At 43.5% G+C, this 20260-nt stretch overlaps 1 protein-coding gene across 1 annotated transcript in view; it reads left to right on the top strand.

Moving 5' to 3' along the window:
• The window catches only part of LOC128703693 (otoferlin), a 181015-nt gene that overhangs the window by 24838 nt on the left and 135917 nt on the right, over positions 1-20260 (top strand). The window contains exons 5-6 of the mRNA XM_070087090.1: positions 2304-2487; positions 5977-6173. Coding sequence (XP_069943191.1) covers positions 2304-2487; positions 5977-6173 — 381 coding nt within the window. The remainder of the gene's footprint in view (positions 1-2303; positions 2488-5976; positions 6174-20260) is intronic.

Here is a 20260-nt window from a genome sequence, read left to right as displayed (position 1 = left end):
ATATATATATATACATATATATATATATATATATATATATTTTATTTAACACACTGGCCGATTCCCACCAAGGCAGGGTGGCCCGAAAAAGAAAAACTTTCACCATCATTCACTCCATCACTGTCTTGCCAGAAGGGTGCTTTACACTACAGTTTTTAAACTGCAACATTAACACCCCTCCTTGAGAGTGCAGGCACTGTACTTCCCATCTCCAGGACTCAAGTCCGGCCTGTTTCCCTGAATCCCTTCATAAATGTTACTTAGCTCACACTCCAACAGCACGTCAAGTATTAAAAACCATTTGTCTCCATTCACTCCTATCAAACACGCTCACGCATGCCTACTGGAAGTCCAAGCCCTTCGCACACAAAACCTCCTTTACCCCCTCCCTCCAACCTTTCCTAGGCCGACCCCTACCCCGCCTTCCTTCCAATACAGACTGATACACTCTTGAAGTCATTCTGTTTCGCTCCATTCTCTCTACATTCCCGAACCACCTCAACAACCCTTCCTCAGCCCTCTGGACAACAGTTTTGGTAATCCCGCACCTCCTCCTAACTTCCAAACTACGAATTCTCTGCATTATATTCACACCACACATTGCCCTCAGACATGACATCTCCACTGCCTCCAGCCTTCTCGCTGCAACATTCATCACCCATGCTTCACACCCATATACGAGCGTTGGTAAAACTATTCTCTCATACATTCCCCTCTTTGCCTCCAAGGACAAAGTTCTTTGTCTCCACAGACTCCTAAGTGCACCGCTCACCCTTGTCCCCCTCATCAATTCTATGATTCACCTCATCTTTCATAGACCCATCCGCTGACACGTCCACTCCCAAATATCTGAATACATTCACCTCCTCCATACTCTCTCCCTCCAATCTGATATTCAATCTTTCTTCACCTAATCTTTTTGTTATCCTCCTAACCTTACTCTTTCCTGTATTCACTTTTAATTTTCTTCTTTTGCATACCCTACCAAATTCATCCACCAATCTCTGCAACTTCTCTTCCGAATCTCCCAAGAGCACAGTGTCATCAGCAAAGAGCAACTGTGACAACTCCCGCTTTATGTGTGATTCTTTATCTTTTAACTCCACGCCTCTTGCCAAGACCCTCGCATTTACTTCTCTTACAACCCCATCTATAAATATATTAAACAACCACGGTGACATCACACATCCTTGTCTAAGGCCTACTTTTACTGGGAAATAATCTCCCTGTTTCCTACATACCCTAACTTGAGCCTCACTATCCTCGTAAAAGCTCTTCACTGCTTTCAGTAACCTACCTCCTACTGAAAGCAGTGAAGAGTTTTTACGAGCTTGTGTGTGTGGGTAAATGCATATACATAAAAACCTTTCCTCCTTCAGCCGGAGTGAAGAGTAATAGAACACACTGATCAGTTAACATTGCAATAATCCTTCTTGCACTGTAATCTCGGCTAGCATGAGGAAGGTCAGCAAACTGGTCAGGTGATCCATGGAGTGGTCATAACAGCGGCTGAGGAGCACGGGCGGATGTCGGGAAAAACCATGGGGGGCAGTCTCCCAGGGCTACTCGGAGGAAAAAACCATAGGGACCAGTCTTCCCTGGACCACTCTGAGAGGAAAAGTAATAGAGACCAGTCTCCCTGGGCCACTCTGAAGGACTAACCCGTGAACCCGGAAGAGAACATTAGAGACTACAGAGGTGTTGGGACTTCAAATGATGATTCTAACTTAGATACCATAAGAAAGTTATGAGATGCAGAATGGAAACAATGAATTGGAAAATCATGTTAGTTGTATTATAGTGAATGCAACATATATATCAATAACATTTTAATAAGAAATAATCTAATATTGCGGCCAGAGTATTTTAGAGAATATTTTCCTTTAACATAAAACAATGTGTATCTCTGCTCTATTACTGGACCAAACAAAAGATATAGCTCAGCTTAGTATAGATTTGATATGTTTTCATGAATCCAAAATCAATGAACATCATTTTCATGTACAGTACTTAACAGTTTATATGGGGGAGAATTCAGAGGACGAGTCGGTAGTAAGACTGGGAAAGCCACCCTTCATCTTTGGCTGACACGATACCCAAATGTTATACAAGTGTCTCATTGATCAACTTGTTGGTTTTGTGAAGGTCTCGGTCAGATGACCAAAAGCTCCAGTGGCGGGTCATCATATGACTAAGATCTGCGACAGGTAACAACTGCCCTGTTTCCTGACGAATCTTACCTAGCCTAACCTTGTGTCTTTTGTCCACAATAACAATACTTTTCTGTTTCCTCGCATCCTCAGAGCAACTATGGCAGGAGTGAGGAGTTTCTCTTGTTCGCGTCGGTACACGAGGCCACCATGATAGAGAAGCGGGTCAGTGACAAACCTGTCACCTTCGAAATTTCCATCGGCAACGCTGGTAATTCCATTGATGGGTGCTCCTCCACCAGGCCCTCCAGCGACGAGGAGAGCGATGGAGACTCAGGTGAGAGAGGGAGGGTGAGTGATGGTGAGTCAAGCGAGACACAAAGTGATGGAGACTCAGGTGAAGGAGAGTGAGTGATGTTCACTCAAGTGAGACAGAAAGTGATGGAGACTCAGGTGAGACAGAAAGTGATGGAAACTCAGGTGAGACAGAAAGTGATGGAGACTCAGGTGAGACAGAAAGTGATGGAGACTCAGGTGAGACAGAAAGTGATGGAGACTCAGGTGAGACAGAAAGTGATGGAGACTCAGGTGAGACAGAAAGTGATGGAGACTCAGGTGAGACAGAAAGTGATGGAGACTCAGGTGAGACAGAAAGTGATGGAGACTCAGGTGAGACAGAAAGGGATGGAGGTGAGACTCAGGTGAGACAGAAAGTGATGGAGACTCAGGTGAGACAGAAAGTGATGGAGACTCAGGTGAGACAGAAAGTGATGGAGACTCAGGTGAGACAGAAAGTGATGGAGACTCAGGTGAGACAGAAAGTGATGGAGACTCAGGTGAGACAGAAAGTGATGGAGACTCAGGTGAGACAGAAAGTGATGGAGACTCAGGTGAGACAGAAAGTGATGGAGACTCAGGTGAGACAGAAAGTGATGGAGACTCAGGTGAGACAGAAAGTGATGGAGACTCAGGTGAGACAGAAAGTGATGGAGACTCAGGTGAGACAGAAAGTGATGGAGACTCAGGTGAGACAGAAAGTGATGGAGACTCAGGTGAGACAGAAAGTGATGGAGACTCAGGTGAGACAGAAAGTGATGGAGACTCAGGTGAGACAGAAAGTGATGGAGACTCAGGTGAGACAGAAAGTGATGGAGACTCAGGTGAGACAGAAAGTGATGGAGACTCAGGTGAGACAGAAAGTGATGGAGACTCAGGTGAGACAGAAAGTGATGGAGACTCAGGTGAGACAGAAAGTGATGGAGACTCAGGTGAGACAGAAAGTGATGGAGACTCAGGTGAGACAGAAAGTGATGGAGACTCAGGTGAGACAGAAAGTGATGGAGACTCAGGTGAGACAGAAAGTGATGGAGACTCAGGTGAGACAGAAAGTGATGGAGACTCAGGTGAGACAGAAAGTGATGGAGACTCAGGTGAGACAGAAAGTGATGGAGACTCAGGTGAGACAGAAAGTGATGGAGACTCAGGTGAGACAGAAAGTGATGGAGACTCAGGTGAGACAGAAAGTGATGGAGACTCAGGTGAGACAGAAAGTGATGGAGACTCAGGTGAGACAGAAAGTGATGGAGACTCAGGTGAGACAGAAAGTGATGGAGACTCAGGTGAGACAGAAAGTGATGGAGACTCAGGTGAGACAGAAAGTGATGGAGACTCAGGTGAGACAGAAAGTGATGGAGACTCAGGTGAGACAGAAAGTGATGGAGACTCAGGTGAGACAGAAAGTGATGGAGACTCAGGTGAGACAGAAAGTGATGGAGACTCAGGTGAGACAGAAAGTGATGGAGACTCAGGTGAGACAGGTGATGGAGACTCAGAGACAGAAAGTGATGGAGACTCAGGAGACAGAAAGTGATGGAGACTCAGGTGAGACAGAAAGTGATGGAGACTCAGGTGAGACAGAAAGTGATGGAGACTCAGGTGAGACAGAAAGTGATGGAGACTCAGGTGAGACAGAAAGTGATGGAGACTCAGGTGAGACAGAAAGTGATGGAGACTCAGGTGAGACAGAAAGTGATGGAGACTCAGGTGAGACAGAAAGTGATGGAGACTCAGGTGAGACAGAAAGTGATGGAGACTCAGGTGAGACAGAAAGTGATGGAGACTCAGGTGAGACAGAAAGTGATGGAGACTCAGGTGAGACAGAAAGTGATGGAGACTCAGGTGAGACAGAAAGTGATGGAGACTCAGGTGAGACAGAAAGTGATGGAGACTCAGGTGAGACAGAAAGTGATGGAGACTCAGGTGAGACAGAAAGTGATGGAGACTCAGGTGAGACAGAAAGTGATGGAGACTCAGGTGAGACAGAAAGTGATGGAGACTCAGGTGAGACAGAAAGTGATGGAGACTCAGGTGAGACAGAAAGTGATGGAGACTCAGGTGAGACAGAAAGTGATGGAGACTCAGGTGAGACAGAAAGTGATGGAGATTCAGGCGAGACAGAAAGTGATGGAGGCTCAGGTGAGACAGAAAGTGATGGAGACTCAGGTGAGACAGAAATTGATGGAGACTCAGGCGAGACAGAAAGTGATGGAGACTCAGGTGAGACAGAAAGTGATGGAGACTCAGGTGAGACAGAAAGTGATGGAGACTCAGGTGAGACAGAAAGTGATGGAGACTCAGGTGAGACAGAAAGTGATGGAGGCTCAGGTGAGACAGAAAGTGATGGAGGCTCAGGTGAGACAGAAAGTGATGGAGACTCAGGTGAGACAGAAAGTGATGGAGATTCAGGCGAGACAGAAAGTGATGGAGACTCAGGTGAGACAGAAAGTGATGGAGACTCAGGTGAGACAGAAAGTGATGGAGACTCAGGTGAGACAGAAAGTGATGGAGACTCAGGTGAGACAGAAAGTGATGGAGACTCAGGTGAGACAGAAAGTGATGGAAACTCAGGTGAGACAGAAAGTGATGGAGACTCAGGTGAGACAGAAAGTGATGGAGACTCAGGTGAGACAGAAAGTGATGGAGACTCAGGTGAGACAGAAAGTGATGGAAACTCAGGTGAGACAGAAAGTGATGGAGACTCAGGTGAGACAGAAAGTGATGGAGGCTCAGGTGAGACAGAAAGTGATGGAGACTCAGGCGAGACAAGTAGGTAGAGAGAATGATGGTGACTCAGGTAAACGAGAAAGGGAAAATGATGGAGACTTAGATGAGGGAAAGAGGGAAAGTAATGACTCATGTGTGGCAAGAACGGTGATGGAGGCTGAAGGAAGTAAGAATGGAAAGAAGAATGATGAGGCACTGCAAGAGACGAATGTGATTGTAAGATTAAGGAAGTGCTTGGAATGAGTTACCATTCATAACTGTTGTATTGTATATCCCGTCCATGTTCCTGTTTCTTCTTCGTATTCTTCTTCATCTTATCTCTCTCTCTCTCTCTCTCTCTCTCTCTCTCTCTCTCTCTCTCTCTCTCTCTCTCTCTCTCTCTCTATCTCTCTCTCTCTATCTCTCTCTCTCTCTCTTTATATATATATATATATATATATATATATATATATATATATATATATGGACGGTGTCTCGAACTGGGATCCTGGCATGTAACAGACCGAATACTGTACCTTAGAACAATGAAGCTTACAGTAGAAAGTTTTTACAAGCACATCACATTCGTGACTTGTCAGTGCACCTGCGTCACCAACTGTGACGCTACTGTCTAACCTCGGCAGCAGAAGATCTCATGGAGCGTGTATTTTTATACACCTCTAAGCTGTATACTCCTTTTACTCAAGATAAGTAATAAAAGAGAAGAGACAGTAGAGACACAGCTGGTGTCCTGCCTCAACTTATATGTCTCTCCCGGGTGCAGGTCCTGAGTCCATCATCGCTGAGGCATCTATGTGGCAGTCGACGACACCTCCTGCCAAGCCCATGACCAACGACAAAGTCTACTACTTCCTGCCTTTCTGGGACGACAAGCCGTGTCTCTATGTAAGAGCTTTCTTCCAGGACCACCGTCGTCGCCTCTACCACTCCAACGTCATCGACAGCATCACCACCAAACTGGTGAGTGCCTTTGACATAGATCTGCTCACTTCCTCCCTTCTGATTACCAGACCGATGTATGTTAAATGTCTTGCACTCTGGCTGCATTGCTGGTGTTTTCATGTTCTTACGTCAGTATGTAAGATACCAGGTAAGCCTCTCCCTTTCTCTCTCTCTCTCTCTCTCTCTCTCCCTCTCTCTCATAAGAACATAAGAATGGAGAAACACTTCAGAAGGCCTAATGGCAAGTCCTCATCAAAACCATTCATTCCGGAAGCTACCCAAGAATTTACTCACGAACCCACGATACCAATCAAACCCAGCCCCTCTCACTCATATATTTGTCTAATCTCTTCTTAAAGCTACCCAGGGTCGTTGCCTCGATTACCCTACTCCTTTTTAAATCTGAAGTTATCCAACGTAAATCCGTTATTCCTGGTTCTTACCTGAGTCGATATCCTCAGTATTTTATTAATATCGTCTTTGTTTATGCCCATCATCCACTTGTACACTTCGATGATACCTCCTCTCATTCTGTCTCTCAAGAGAGTGAAGATTCAAGTCTATCTTCATACGAGAGATTCCTTATACAGCGAATCATTTTAGTCCTCCTTCTCTATATATTCTCCAATGAATTTATTTCCATTCTGTACTAAGGAGACCAAAACTAAGCGCATAAATAGAGCTGTAAGATAACTTTTGGACTCCTGTTACTACTACTTCTTGAAATGAATCCTAGTTATCTGTTATCGTTATTGCACACACTGAAGCACTGTTGTCTTAACTTGAGGTTTCTGTTTACCATGACTCCCAAGTCCTTTTCACATTCTGTGTGATCAAGGTATACTTCACCTAGTTTATAACTTCGAGGGTTATTCTCATTCCCATGGACTAGGACCTTACACTTGTCCACGATGAACTTCATCTGCCACTTTTCAGACCAAGACATTAATTTGTCCAAATCCTCCTAAAATTCCTTGGTATCCTCCTCGGAATCAATCATTAGACCTATCAGCAAATTTGCTCATGTCACTTGTAATTCCTTCATCAAGGTCATTAATGTAAATTATGAACAAGAGAGGGCCTAAAACTAATCCTTGTGGAACGCCACTAGTGACCAGTCCCCATTCAGACTTGACCCCATTAACGGAAACTGCTTTTATTGGTAAGCCATGCCTCAATCCATGCTAGAACCTTACCTCCTATACCGTGAGATGCCACTTTTCTTAAGAGTCTTTTGTGAGGTACTCTATCAAAAGCTTTACTGAAATCCAAATAAACAACATCATATTCTTTATCACTGTCTACTCCCTCAAATATTTTATTGAACGTCAGTAAATTTGTCAGGCAGGAACGACCTCTCGTGAATCCATGATGAGATTCATTAATCAAATTATGCTCTTGAAGGTCAGCTATAATTGATTCTAATAATTTGCCTACTGTAGGCGTCAGGCTTATTGGGTGGTAATTTGATGGAATGCACTTATCCCCTGATTTAAATATAGGAATAACATAAGCCATCTTCCATAACTCTGGCACAACACCAGATTGGATGGACGCATTAAACACGCTCGTTAATGGCTGACTAAGTTCCATCTTGAAAATAACTCATCAGAGCCAGGGAACTTACTTTCCTTCAATTTATCTATCTGTTTGATAACAGTTTCCCTCGTGACAGTAATATTCCTTAATTGGTTTTCTTCAGGAACTCAATAATTGTCAATTTCTGGGATATCATTTGTCTTCTTTTGTAAAGACTGACAAGAAATAACCATTAAATAGAGAACACATTTCCTGTTCATTTTCAGTCAGCTGTCCATCCCCAATTCTTGGCTATCCCAATTTTCCAACTTTTGTCCCTTACACTTGAAAGAACTCATTTGGATTAGTCTTTGATTTGTTAACAACTCTAATTTCATAGTCGCTTTTAGGCTTCCTAATCCCCCTTTTTACTTCTCTCTTAAAAGGAGCATATTAATCAATAAGGTTAACCTCTCCTCTTTTGATGCGCCTTTAAATTCCTCTTTTCTCTCCCAATAGCTGCTTTACTCTATTATGAATCCATCTAGGATCATTCTTATTTGACCTAATTTCAGTCTGGGGAATATATACTCAGTGCACATTGTACATTGTTAATAAAAAAAATCATAAACACCGTTCCCTTCGTTATCACGACTATGATCATCGTCAATATAATCATTAGCTAGAATACCCAATCGAGTCCATTATAGTCGGCAGAACGAAAATCGACTTTTACCGTATTATCCTTATTTTCGTTTTCCCAGGTAATATTATGTGATCACTTGTGCCAAGCTCTTCAGTGACAATTTACGAGGGTTTTTTTATTTGACAAAACTAGGTCAAACAAATTATTACCTTTGGTATGCTCAGGTACACATTGTTTCAGAAAACACTTTTGAACTACTTACAAAATCACTGGACTCTATAATAGCAGTCAGATTGACTAAAGTTAAAATTCCCCACTATTACTTTGTTATCGTGTCTAGAAGCCCTAACAATTTCGTCCCAAAGAAGTCTCCCTCTATCGCTTTCTAAGCCAGGAGAACGATATATCACACCTAAAATAAGTTTTTCTTGACTTTCTAGAAATTCTACCCACTCAGATTCTGTTACTAGTCCATCCATTTTCATACCTGTTTTTATGCAACAATTTATATTTTCTCGTGCATACAATATCTATCCACATGGAACAACTTAAACACTTGAATATGACACTCAGCAATCATATCGCGACTCTTTAAATTATACCATGTTTCAGTTACTGCAATGGCATCAAAGTTCCCGGCACACGCTACCAAACGTAATTCCTTAATTTTGTTTCTGGCACTTCGACTATTAGCATAAAATACATTAATAAGTTTTTTCTTCTGTTCCGTTTTCCTATTCACCTTTGCTTTTATACAATTTTTGTCATTATCATTACCCTGTGTTACTCGATGACTGTTATTATTAAAATTCGTAATGTCAACTTCGAAGTCAACATTTCCACACCCATTGTTTTCCATTTTAAACCCATACCTCTAACTAATCCTAGCTCAAAGTCCTAACAACACCCTCAACTGAACTAGCGAGAAAACCCACACCTACCCTAGATAAGTGAGCCCCATCCCTAGCATACATGTCATTTCTACCGTAGAAGTGGTCCCAGTTGTCAATGAATTATCCTTACTGTGTTTGTCCAGCCAACAATTAATACTAATTACTCTGGACAACCATTCATTTCCAACACCCCTTTTTGGCAAAATGCCACATATAACAGGACCCCACCCCCTTCTTCCTAATTATGTCTATTGCTGTCCTATACCTTCTAATTAAATCCTCACTTCTACGCTTGCCTACATCATTGCCTCCAGCACTGAGGCAAATAAGAGGATTGATCCAATTACCGTTCATGATGTTGTCAAGCCGGCTAACGATATCGTCCATCCCAGCCCCAGAAAAGCAAACCTTTCGTTTCCTACTCCAATACTTCAAGCAGAAGCCCCTATACATATACCTAATCAGACTGTCCCCAACAAGCACAATGTTCTTACCTTCCTTGTTGACGTTCCCTGTATTCGGTTCACATTTCGTCGGGTAGCACAGAGAATGGGTTAGAAGTTTCCACAATAACCTCCTGGTTCTTGGTTATTCCTACCTCTCCATCCATCGTCTTGATCCTTACCTTCGTTCCATGATGTCCGGCAACTGCCCAGGTTCCTTCCTTGACTTGAGGATTCACAACAGGAGGACTACTACGAATCCTCTTGTTTTCCTCCGTCAATCGCCGTATCTCGAGCTAAGCCACCCTAAGCTCCTCCTTAAGCTGTTGGTAAAGTTGTTCAATTAAGCACATCTTGGTTCAGATTCACAGACAGTACACTAGACACGTCGTCACAGAGCTAAGTACAGATCACCACTGAACTAAGTACTGCTCATCATTGAACAAACTACAGATCACCGCTACCTAAGTAGAGATCACTCTCTCTCTCTCTCCGAGCACTTAACCTGAGACACATATCTACCGAATAACCTCTGCAACAAATGCAAGACTGACAAATTTATGAGTAGCTTTCAGGAACATCAACAAAGAGGCATTCACGGCCTTATACACGGCATATGTCAGGCCCATCTTGGAGTATGTAGCACCAGTATGGAACCCACATCTAGAAGAACATGTAAAGAAGTTGGAAAAATGCAAAGGTTTGCAGTAAGACTAGTCCCAGAGCTGAGGGGTATGAGCTATGAAGATAGGCTAGAGGAGGTAAACCTGATCAGACTAGAGGACAGAAGAACCAGAGCTGACATGATTACGACATACAAAATATTGAGAGGAATTGACAGGGTGAACTGGGAGAGTCTTTTAAACATGCGGGTCTCAGGTACACAAGGACACAGCTAAAAGGTGAAAGCATGGATGAGTCACAGAGATATTAGGAAATAATTCTTTATCCCTAGAGCCATCAAGAAGTGAAGCGACCTGGACAGCAAAGTAGTAGAGGCAGAATCCACACATAGCTTTAAGAATAGATATGATAGGGCTCATGTAGCTGGGAGAGTGAAATCACCCGTGATCAGGAGCTGAGTCTCTACCCCTGCAACCATAATTAGGGAAATACACACACACATAGGCACACGCACACACACACACACACACACACACACACACACACACACACACACACACACACACACACACACACACACACACACACACCCACACACACCCAGGCACACCCACACACACACACACACACACACACACACACACACACACACACAAACACACACACACACAAACACACACACACACACACACACACACAGAGGTATGATAAAGCTCACGGTTCAGGGAGAGTGAACTAGTAGCGATCAGTGAAGAGGCGGGGGCCAGGAGCTCGAACTCGACCCCTGCAACCTCAACTAGGTGAGTATACACACACACACACACACACACACACACACACACACACACACACACACACACACACACTAAACTATAGACCTGTGTCATTGACGTGTATAGTATGCAAAATTATGGAGAAGATTATCAGGAGGAGAGTGGTGGAGCACCTGGAACGGAACAGGAGTATAAATGCCAACCAGCACGGATTCACGGAAGGCAAATCCTGTGTCACAAACCTTCTGGAGTTTTATGATAAAATAACAGAAGTAAGACAAGAGAGAGAGGGGTGGGTTGATTGCATCTTCTTGGACTGCAAGAAGGCCTTTGACACAGTTCCTCACAAGAGATTAGTGCAGAAGCTAGAGCATCAGGCGCATATAACAGGAAGGGCACTGCAATGGATCAGAGAATACCTGACAGGGAGGCAACAACGAGTCATGGTACGTAATGATGTATCACAGTGGGCACCTGTGACGAGCGGGGTCCCACAGGGGTCGGTCCTAGGACCAGTGCTATTTTTGGTATATGTGAACGACATGACGGAAGGGTTAGACTCAGAAGTGTCCCTGTTTGCAGATGATGTGAAGTTAATGAGGAGAATTAAATCTGATGAGGACCAGGCAGGACTTCAAAGAGACCTGGACAGACTGGACACCTGGTCCAGCAAATGGCTTCTCGAATTTAATCCTGCCAAATGCAAAGTCATGAAGATGGGGGAGGGGCACAGAAGACCACAGACAGAGTATAGGCTAGGTGGCCAAAGACTGCAAACCTCACTCAAGGAGAAAGATCTTGGGGTGAGTATAACACCGAGCATGTCTCCGGAAGCACACATCAATCAGATAACTGCTGCAGCATATGGGCGCCTGGCAAACCTGAGAACAGCATTCCGATACCTTAGTAAGGAATCATTCAAGACACTGTACACCGTGTATGTCAGGCCCATACTGGAGTATGCAGCACCTGTTTGGAACCCGCACTTGATAAAGCACGTCAAGAAACTAGAGAAAGTACAAAGGTTTGCGACAAGGTTAGTTCCAGAGCTAAGGGGAATGTCCTATGAAGAAAGATTAAGGGAAATCGGCCTGACCACACTGGAGGACAGGAGGGTCAGGGGAGACATGATAACGACATATAAAATACTGCGTGGAATAGACAAGGTGGACAAAGACAGGATGTTCCAGGGAGGGGACACAGAAACAAGAGGCCACAATTGGAAGTTGAAGACACAAATGAGTCAGAGAGATAGTAGGAAGTATTTCTTCAGTCATAGAGTTGTAAGGCAGTGGAATAGCCTAGAAAATGACGTAGTGGAGGCAGGAACCATACACAGTTTTAAGACGAGGTTTGATAAAGCTCATGGAGCGGGGAGAGAGAGGGCCTAGTAGCAACCGGTGAAGAGGCGGGGCCAGGAGCTAGGACTCGACCCCTGCAACCACAAATAGGTGAGTACAAATAGGTGAGTACACACACACACACACACACACCAGGCCTAGTGTCTAATCGACATGTGCCTAGGACAAAATGGTAACTAACACACACACAGCAGAAGCCAGGATATGGGCCCTAGAATATGAGGAAACTATGCTGAAGCGAGTTACTGGGCTATTGCCCAGGGGAGACATGGCATCTGAAGCAGGTACACTCCTACTAAACGAGGAGCCCAACGGAAAGGAAGGAGACAAGACTTACACTGAGGCCCTATCAGTCTACCATGCAGGGCTGAGGAATGAAGGGGGAGAGCTGTTGGGAGCAGGGATAGCAGTATGTGAGCGGGGAGAAGATAGAGAAGGTGAGAGGTCCCATGCAGAGGCACGACTATGCCACCAAAAGTTACAGGAAAAATAAGAGATACAATAGTCATGTACAAATAGGACCCAGAGAAACAGAGGGAAAGGCAGTGGGAGGAGGAGAGTTAGAAGTCAGTGTTTATTCATTGGCTCCAGGTGAACGAAAGGAGGACACACAATGAAAGACGGCAGAAAGAAAAACAGGAGATTGAAAACATCATCAAAGAATAGGCGAGAAGGGCATGACTGAGATAGTAAATTTTCAGAGAATAGGAGGATACTTGCTGGGGAGAAATCAGCTGGTCAAACTTATTTTCAAGACAGAAACGGTGCAGAACAGGATCCTGCAAGAGAAACCAAGGCTGGAGGAATCATCGACATACAAACAGGTGTTCCTAGATGGCAACAGAACAAGAACAGAATAAAAGCAGCTAAGGGAGAGGACACAGAAACAGAAGGGGCTAGGAAGAGAGACAAGGATTGAGTCAGCAGAGGAAAACAAGAGTAGGGCAGAGCAACAAGTGCAAGCACACACAGAACCACCCACAGAACCCCACAGTCAAACCTGCTATTCCTACACAAACCACAGTCCAAACTTACAGCCCCCACCTCACACTATGCTGAAGAATCCCACAGCACACTGCCATGTCCAATACCCCCACAGACCCCTAGAGCACAGTACTGGAGAGGAAAATGAAGGTATGTTACACCAACGCTGATGGAATAATGAATAAGTAAGTGGAGTGGCACGAAAGAATCGAAAAGAAATCATCAGACATCATAGCTCTCACAGAAACCAAGCTCACAGGAATGATAACAAATGTCATCTTCCCAACGGGATATCAGACCCTGAGGAAAGACAGAGGGAACAGAGGGAGTGGAGGAGTGGCGCTGCTTGTCAAAAAACATTGGGATTTTGATGAGCTGGAGAGAGGAGATGGAGGAGAAGCAGGAGATTACATAATAGAAACACTTCAGTCAGGAGGTCCCAAGATGGTAATTGCAGTGATGTATAGCCCATCACAGAACAGCAGGAAGCCAAGGCAAGTTTATCATCAGAGTAATAGAGCCATGGTTGTTGGAGTGGCCAGAAGGGCTCATGTGAGCTGGGTAAAGCTGCTGATTGTGGGTGACTTCAATCATAAGAAAATTGACTGGGAGAACCTGGAGCCACATGAGGGCTCAGAAACGTGGAAGGCTAAGATAATGGAGGTGATACTGGAAAACCTTGTGTACCAACACGTAAGGGACACTACCAGAGAGAGAGAGAGGAGAGGATGAACCAGCAAGATTGGACCTAATATTGACCATGGGTAGTGCAGACATTAAGGACATCACATATGAAAGATTCTTCGGGGCTAGTGACCACGTGATTTTGAGCTTCAAATACATAGAGGAGTTACAAGTGGAGAGGGAAGCAGTAAGGGCAGGACAAATGAAATCAAACTACAAGAGAGGAGACTACACAGGCATAAAGAATTTCCTGCATGGGGTTCAGTGGGACAGGCCACCGGCAGGAAAGTCAATATATAAGATGATGGAATATGTGACAACAATATGCAAAGAAGCTGAGGAGAGGTAACACAGGTAATGAGAAAGCCAGGATGAGCCCTTGGTTCACTCAAACGTGTAGAGAGGCCAAAACCAAGTGTGCTAGAGAATGGAAGAAGTAAAGAAGGCAAAGGACCCAGGAAAATATGGAGAGCAGTCGTAGAGCCAGAAATGAATATGCACAGGTAAGAAGGGAGGCCCAACGACAATACGAAAATGACATAGCAGCGAAAGTTAAATTTTACCCGAAGTTGTTGCACATCCACGTCAAGAGAAAATCAACAGTCAAGGACCAGGTAATGAGGCTGAAGAGAGAAGGAGGGGAGATCACAAGAAATGACTGCAAAGTATGTGAGGAACTCAATATGAGATTCAAAGAAGTGTTCACTGGGGAGACAGAATGGGCTCCAGAAAGACGGAGAGGTGGGTACACTATCAAGTATTGGACACAATACATAAAACCGAGGAAGAAGTGAAGAGGCTGCTTAGCGAGTTACATGCCTCAAATGCGATGGGGCCGGATAACATCTCTCCATGGGTCCTGAGAGAGGGAGCAGAGGCACTATGTCTATCACTAATAACAATCTTCAACATATCTATCGAAACAGGGCGACTACGTGAGGTATGGAACACAGCAAATGTAGCCCCAATTTTTAAAAAAAGGAGACAGACACAAAGTATTAAACTACAGACCAGTGTCACTGACATGTATAGTATGCAAATTCATGGAGAAGACTATCAGGAGAAGAGTGGTGGAGCACCTAGTAACGAATGAGCTTATCATCCACAACCAGCACATTTTTAGGGACGGGAAATCATGTGTCACAAACCTAGTGGAGTTCTATGACAGGGTGACAGCAGTAAGCCAAGAGAGAGAGGGGTGGGTAGAATGCGTTTTCTTGGAGTGTAAGAAGGGGGTTGACACAGTTCCACACAAGAGATTAGTGCAAACGCTAGAGGACCAGGCAGGGATAACATTTAAGGCACTTCAATCGATCAGGGAATACCTGTCGGGAAGAATCCAGCGAGTCATGGTGCGTGACGAGGTGTCAGAGTGGGCGCCTGTGACAAGCTGGGTTCCACTGGGGTCAGTCCTAGGACCACTGCTGTTTCTGATATGTGAACGATATGACGGAAGGAATAGCCTCAGAAGTGTCCTTGTTTGCAGATGATATGAAGTTAATGAGAAGAATTCAGTCAGAGGAGGACCAGGAAGAACTACAAAGGGATCTGGACAGGCTTCAGGCCTGGTCCAGAAACTGGCTCCTGGAGTTCAACCTCACCAAGTGGAAAATCATGAAGATTGGGGGAGGGCAAAAAAGACCGCAGACGGAGTATAGTCTAGGGGGCCAGAGCCTACAAACCTCGCTCAAGATGAGTATAACACCAGGCACATCTAAGGCGCATATCAACCAAATAACTGTTGCAGCATACGGGCGCCTAGCAAACCTAAGAATAGCATTCCGACATGTCAATAAGGAATCGCTCAGAAGCTCGTACTCCGTGTACGTTAGGCCTGTATTAGAGTATGCAGCACCAGTTTGGAACACACACCTAGCCATGCACGTAAGGAATTTAGAGAAAGTGCTAAGGTTTGCAACAAAACTGGTCCCGGAGTTAAGAGGAATGTCCTAAAAGGAGAGGTTAAGGGAAATCGACCTGACCACACTGGAGGACAGGAGAGATAGGGGCGATACGATAACGGCATATGAAATACTGAGAGGAATTGACAAGTTGGATAGAGACAGTATGTTCCAGAGATGGGACACAGCAACAAAAGGTCACAGTTGGAAGTTGAAGACTAAGATGAATCACAGGGATGTTAGGAAGTATTTCTTCAGTCACAGAGATGTCAGAAAGTGGAACAGTCTGGGAAGTGATGTAGTGGAGGCAGAATCCATACATAGCTTTTAGAAGAGGTGTGATAAAGCTCATGGAGCAGGAAGTACGACCTAGTAGCGGCCAGTGAAGAGGCGGGGCCAAGAGCTATGATTCGACCCCTGCAACCACAACTGAGTACAACTCGGTGCCTACATACACAAACACACACACATCAATATACAATTCCCTGTGCTCTGGGGCACATCATTTGGCCAACAAATTGGTTTTGAATGAAAGGCTTCACACTTGGATGAGTTCATTTTGGTGTTCCCTTTGATGCTTTCCTCCCACCACCACCGCCGCTTCAACTCTTCTTACATGGTTAAAGAAAAAAAAATGAGAAAATAACCTTTCTTCGTTTTGTAGTTTCGGCAAGAAGTTGTTCACTTGACTAATTACAATAAGAGACTGTTCACTTGACTAATTACAATAAGAGACTGTTCACTTGACTAATTACAATAAGAGACTGTTCACATGACTAATTACAATAAGAGACTATTCTTTTGAGTAATTATGCTTCATTAATCTCTTCTAGTTAATCAATGCTCCAGCTTTTTATTTTGTTCGATAATCTTTTATGCTCCAAAAATCTCTTCTTTATATTGGTCCTATTGCTGTTACGTGGATGATGGGCATAAAAAATAATGAAATAATGAGGTTATCGAATCATGTAAGAACCAGAAATAACGGATTTAAATTAGATAAATTTATATTTAGAAAGGACGAAGGTAAATAGTGGTTTTCAAACAAATTTGTCCTTGAGTAGAACAATCCAGTCGTAATCGTATGATCATCGTCAATAAAATCATTAGCTAGATTAACCCAATCGAGATTAGACAGGTGTTCTCTGAGTCCTATATAATCGGCAGAACGAAAATCGAGGACTTTTACCGTATAATCATTATTATGGTACTCCCAGGTATTATTAAAAGTAATGGATTTATGATCACTTGCGCCAAGCTCTTCAGTGATCTCCAGATTATTTACGAGGGTTTCTTTATTTGACAAGACTAGGTCGAGTAAATTATTGTGTCTGGTAGGCTCTGTTACACACTGTTTCAGAAAACAGTCCTGAACTACTTCCATAAAGTCACTGGACTCCAGAGTACCGGTCAAAGAAATCCCCAACTATCACTATGATATTGTGTGTAAAAACCCTAACAATTTCGTCCCAAAGAAGTCTCCCTTTATTGTGTTCCAAGCCTGCAGGTCGGAATATTACATCTAGAATTAATTTCTCTTGACCTTCTAGAAACTACCCAGACGGATTCTGTTATTGATCCATATATTTTAATGCCTGTTTTTATGCAACAATTTATATTTTTTCGTACATATAATGCTACGCCACCCCCTTTCCCGTTATATCTATCCACATGGAACAACTTAAACCCTTGAATATGACACTCGGCAATCATATCCCGACTTTTTAATTATACCGTGTTCCAGTTATTGCAATGACATCAAAGTTCCCAGCACATGCTTCCAAACGTAATTCATTAATTATATTTCTGGTGCTTAGACAGTATAAAATACATTAATATGTTTTTTCTTGTGAACCTTTTTTCTATTCAGCTTTTCTTTTACACAATTTCTGTTACTATCATTACCCTGTGTTACTCCATGACTGTTATTGTTAAGATTTATAATATCAAAGCCTAAATCATTATTTCGGCACTCATTATTTTCCATCCCTAGACCCATACCTCTACCTAATCCTAGTTTAAAGCCCTAACAACATCCTCAACTGAGCTAGCGAGAAAACCCACACCTGCCTAGGATAAGTGAACCTCATCCCTGACATACATGTCATTTCTGCCACAGAAGTGGTCCCAGTTGTCAATGAATGGTACTGCATTATCTTCACAGTGTTTGTGCAGCCAGTAATTTATCCCAATTGCTCTGGATATCTATTCATTTCCAACATTTCTTCTTGGCAAAATGCCACATATAACAGGGCTCCCTCTCTTCTTCCTAATAATGTCCATTGCTTCACTTCTACGATTGCCTACTTCATTACCTTCAGCACTGAGGCCGATAATAGGATTGATCCCATTACCATACATGATGTTGTCAAGCCGGCTAACAATGTTCTTCATCCCAGCCCCAGGAAAGCAAACCTTCTGTCTCCTACTCCTATCCTTCAAGCAGAAGGCCCTATCCATGTTCCTAATCTGATTGTCCCCAACAAGCACAATATTCTTACCATCCTTGTTGTTCTTCATTGTGACGCTCCCAGTAGTCGATTCACAATCGTCTGGTAGCACAGAAGAAGGGTTAGAAGTTTCCACAGCAGTCTCTTACTTCTTCAGCGTTTCTACCTCTTCATTCATCCTCTTGATCTTCAGCTTCGTTTCATACTGTCCAATTTCCCTTCTTGACCTTAGGACTCTCAACAGGAAGACTACTACGACTCCTCTTGTTTTTCTCCATCAATTGCCATATCTCGAGGTTAGCCACTCTTAGTTCCTCCTTAAGCTGCTGGTAAAGTTCCTCAATGGAGGGCATCTTGGTTCGGTCCACAGAGAGTACACTAGACACGTCCTCATTGACTGGCTTCACATCTTAAATGCTGGCATGTAACTTCAACAAAATCTTATGCCTCACGTTGCTGGCATGATGTAGAAGAGGCTGGGTTGATGAGATCTGGGGAAACCCTCCTACGTCTCGTAGCGGCCGAAATACATGTAGTTGTTTATGAGATAATGTGTATAAATGGTTTAGAAAACCGGCAAGTTGATAAAAGAGACTTGTGGTATATTTAGGAATCTTTATTCTGGAAATGTTTTGCAGTGCAGTGGCTTCTTCAGTCCAATGGTGGGTAAAGGTGGAAGATGGGGAGGAGTTTGAGGTAATCAGTCCCTCAGCCTATAGTCGATGTGTTCAGTCCATCAATCTTGATAAAAGCACTGAAGAAGCCACTGTGGGGAGAAATATTTCCGGAACAAAGATTCCCAAATGTACTACAAGTATCTCATTTATCAATTTGTCGTTTTTTTTTCTGAACCATTTATTCACATCCTGTCAGACACAACAACATTTTGGGATCTTAATATGCAGGAATTTTTCCAAACTTGTCTAACCTAAAGACACGACCTACATCCACTAGTGGTCTCCGCTGGTGACATCGTCTACCACTGCTCCACCTCATCTGTCTGCAGTATATGAGCCTCGTCTCCGCGAATATGCTCCACTTTGTCAAGACTGATGGGCTGAATATATCGACTCTAGGCTGAGGGACTGATCACCTCAAACTCCTCCTCATCTTCCACCTTTCGCCGCATTGGACTGAAGAGGCCGCTGCGTGGCTAAACGTTTCCGGAATAAGGATTCCCAAATATTGCTCAAGTGTCTTATTTATCATTTATGAGGTAAGAACATAAGAGAGGAGGAACAACATCACGGACGCTGTTTAAATGACTACATTAACATCACGGACGCTGTTTAAATACCTGCATTGCTATCACTGACGCTGTTTAAATAACTACATTAGCATCACGGATGTTGGGTAAAAGGCTACATTATCATCACAGAAACTGGTTAAATGACTACATCACCATCAAGGACGCTGGTTAAATGGCTACATTACCATAACGGAGGCAGGTTAAATGATTACAATACCATCAAGGACACTGGTTAAATGGCTGCATTACCAGCAAGGATGCTGGTTGAATGACTGAAGAACTATCAAGGACGCTGGTTAAATGCCTGCATTATCATCACGGACGCTGGTTAAATAACAGCTTTAAATTAATGTAGTGGAAATATTAACAAATACAGAGGGTTATCATAAGCTGGACGCCATTCATCCAGCTTAGATTACACTAATAAGAGAATCAGTTGCCAAGTCACACACATTTAAACCCTTTCGTTTTGTTTAATATTTACATTAAACTTCAACACAAAACTTCAACAACAGTGGAGGAAAGACACGCATTGCAGAACCAGCTTTTATTATTACGGTGTTGCAGAACCAGCTTTAA

This window comes from Cherax quadricarinatus, chromosome 20 (genome assembly GCF_038502225.1).
Source record: "Cherax quadricarinatus isolate ZL_2023a chromosome 20, ASM3850222v1, whole genome shotgun sequence".
NCBI lineage: Eukaryota > Metazoa > Arthropoda > Malacostraca > Decapoda > Parastacidae > Cherax > Cherax quadricarinatus.
Note: the sequence above shows the minus strand (reverse complement) of the source record. Positions and strands in the feature narration are given on the sequence as shown.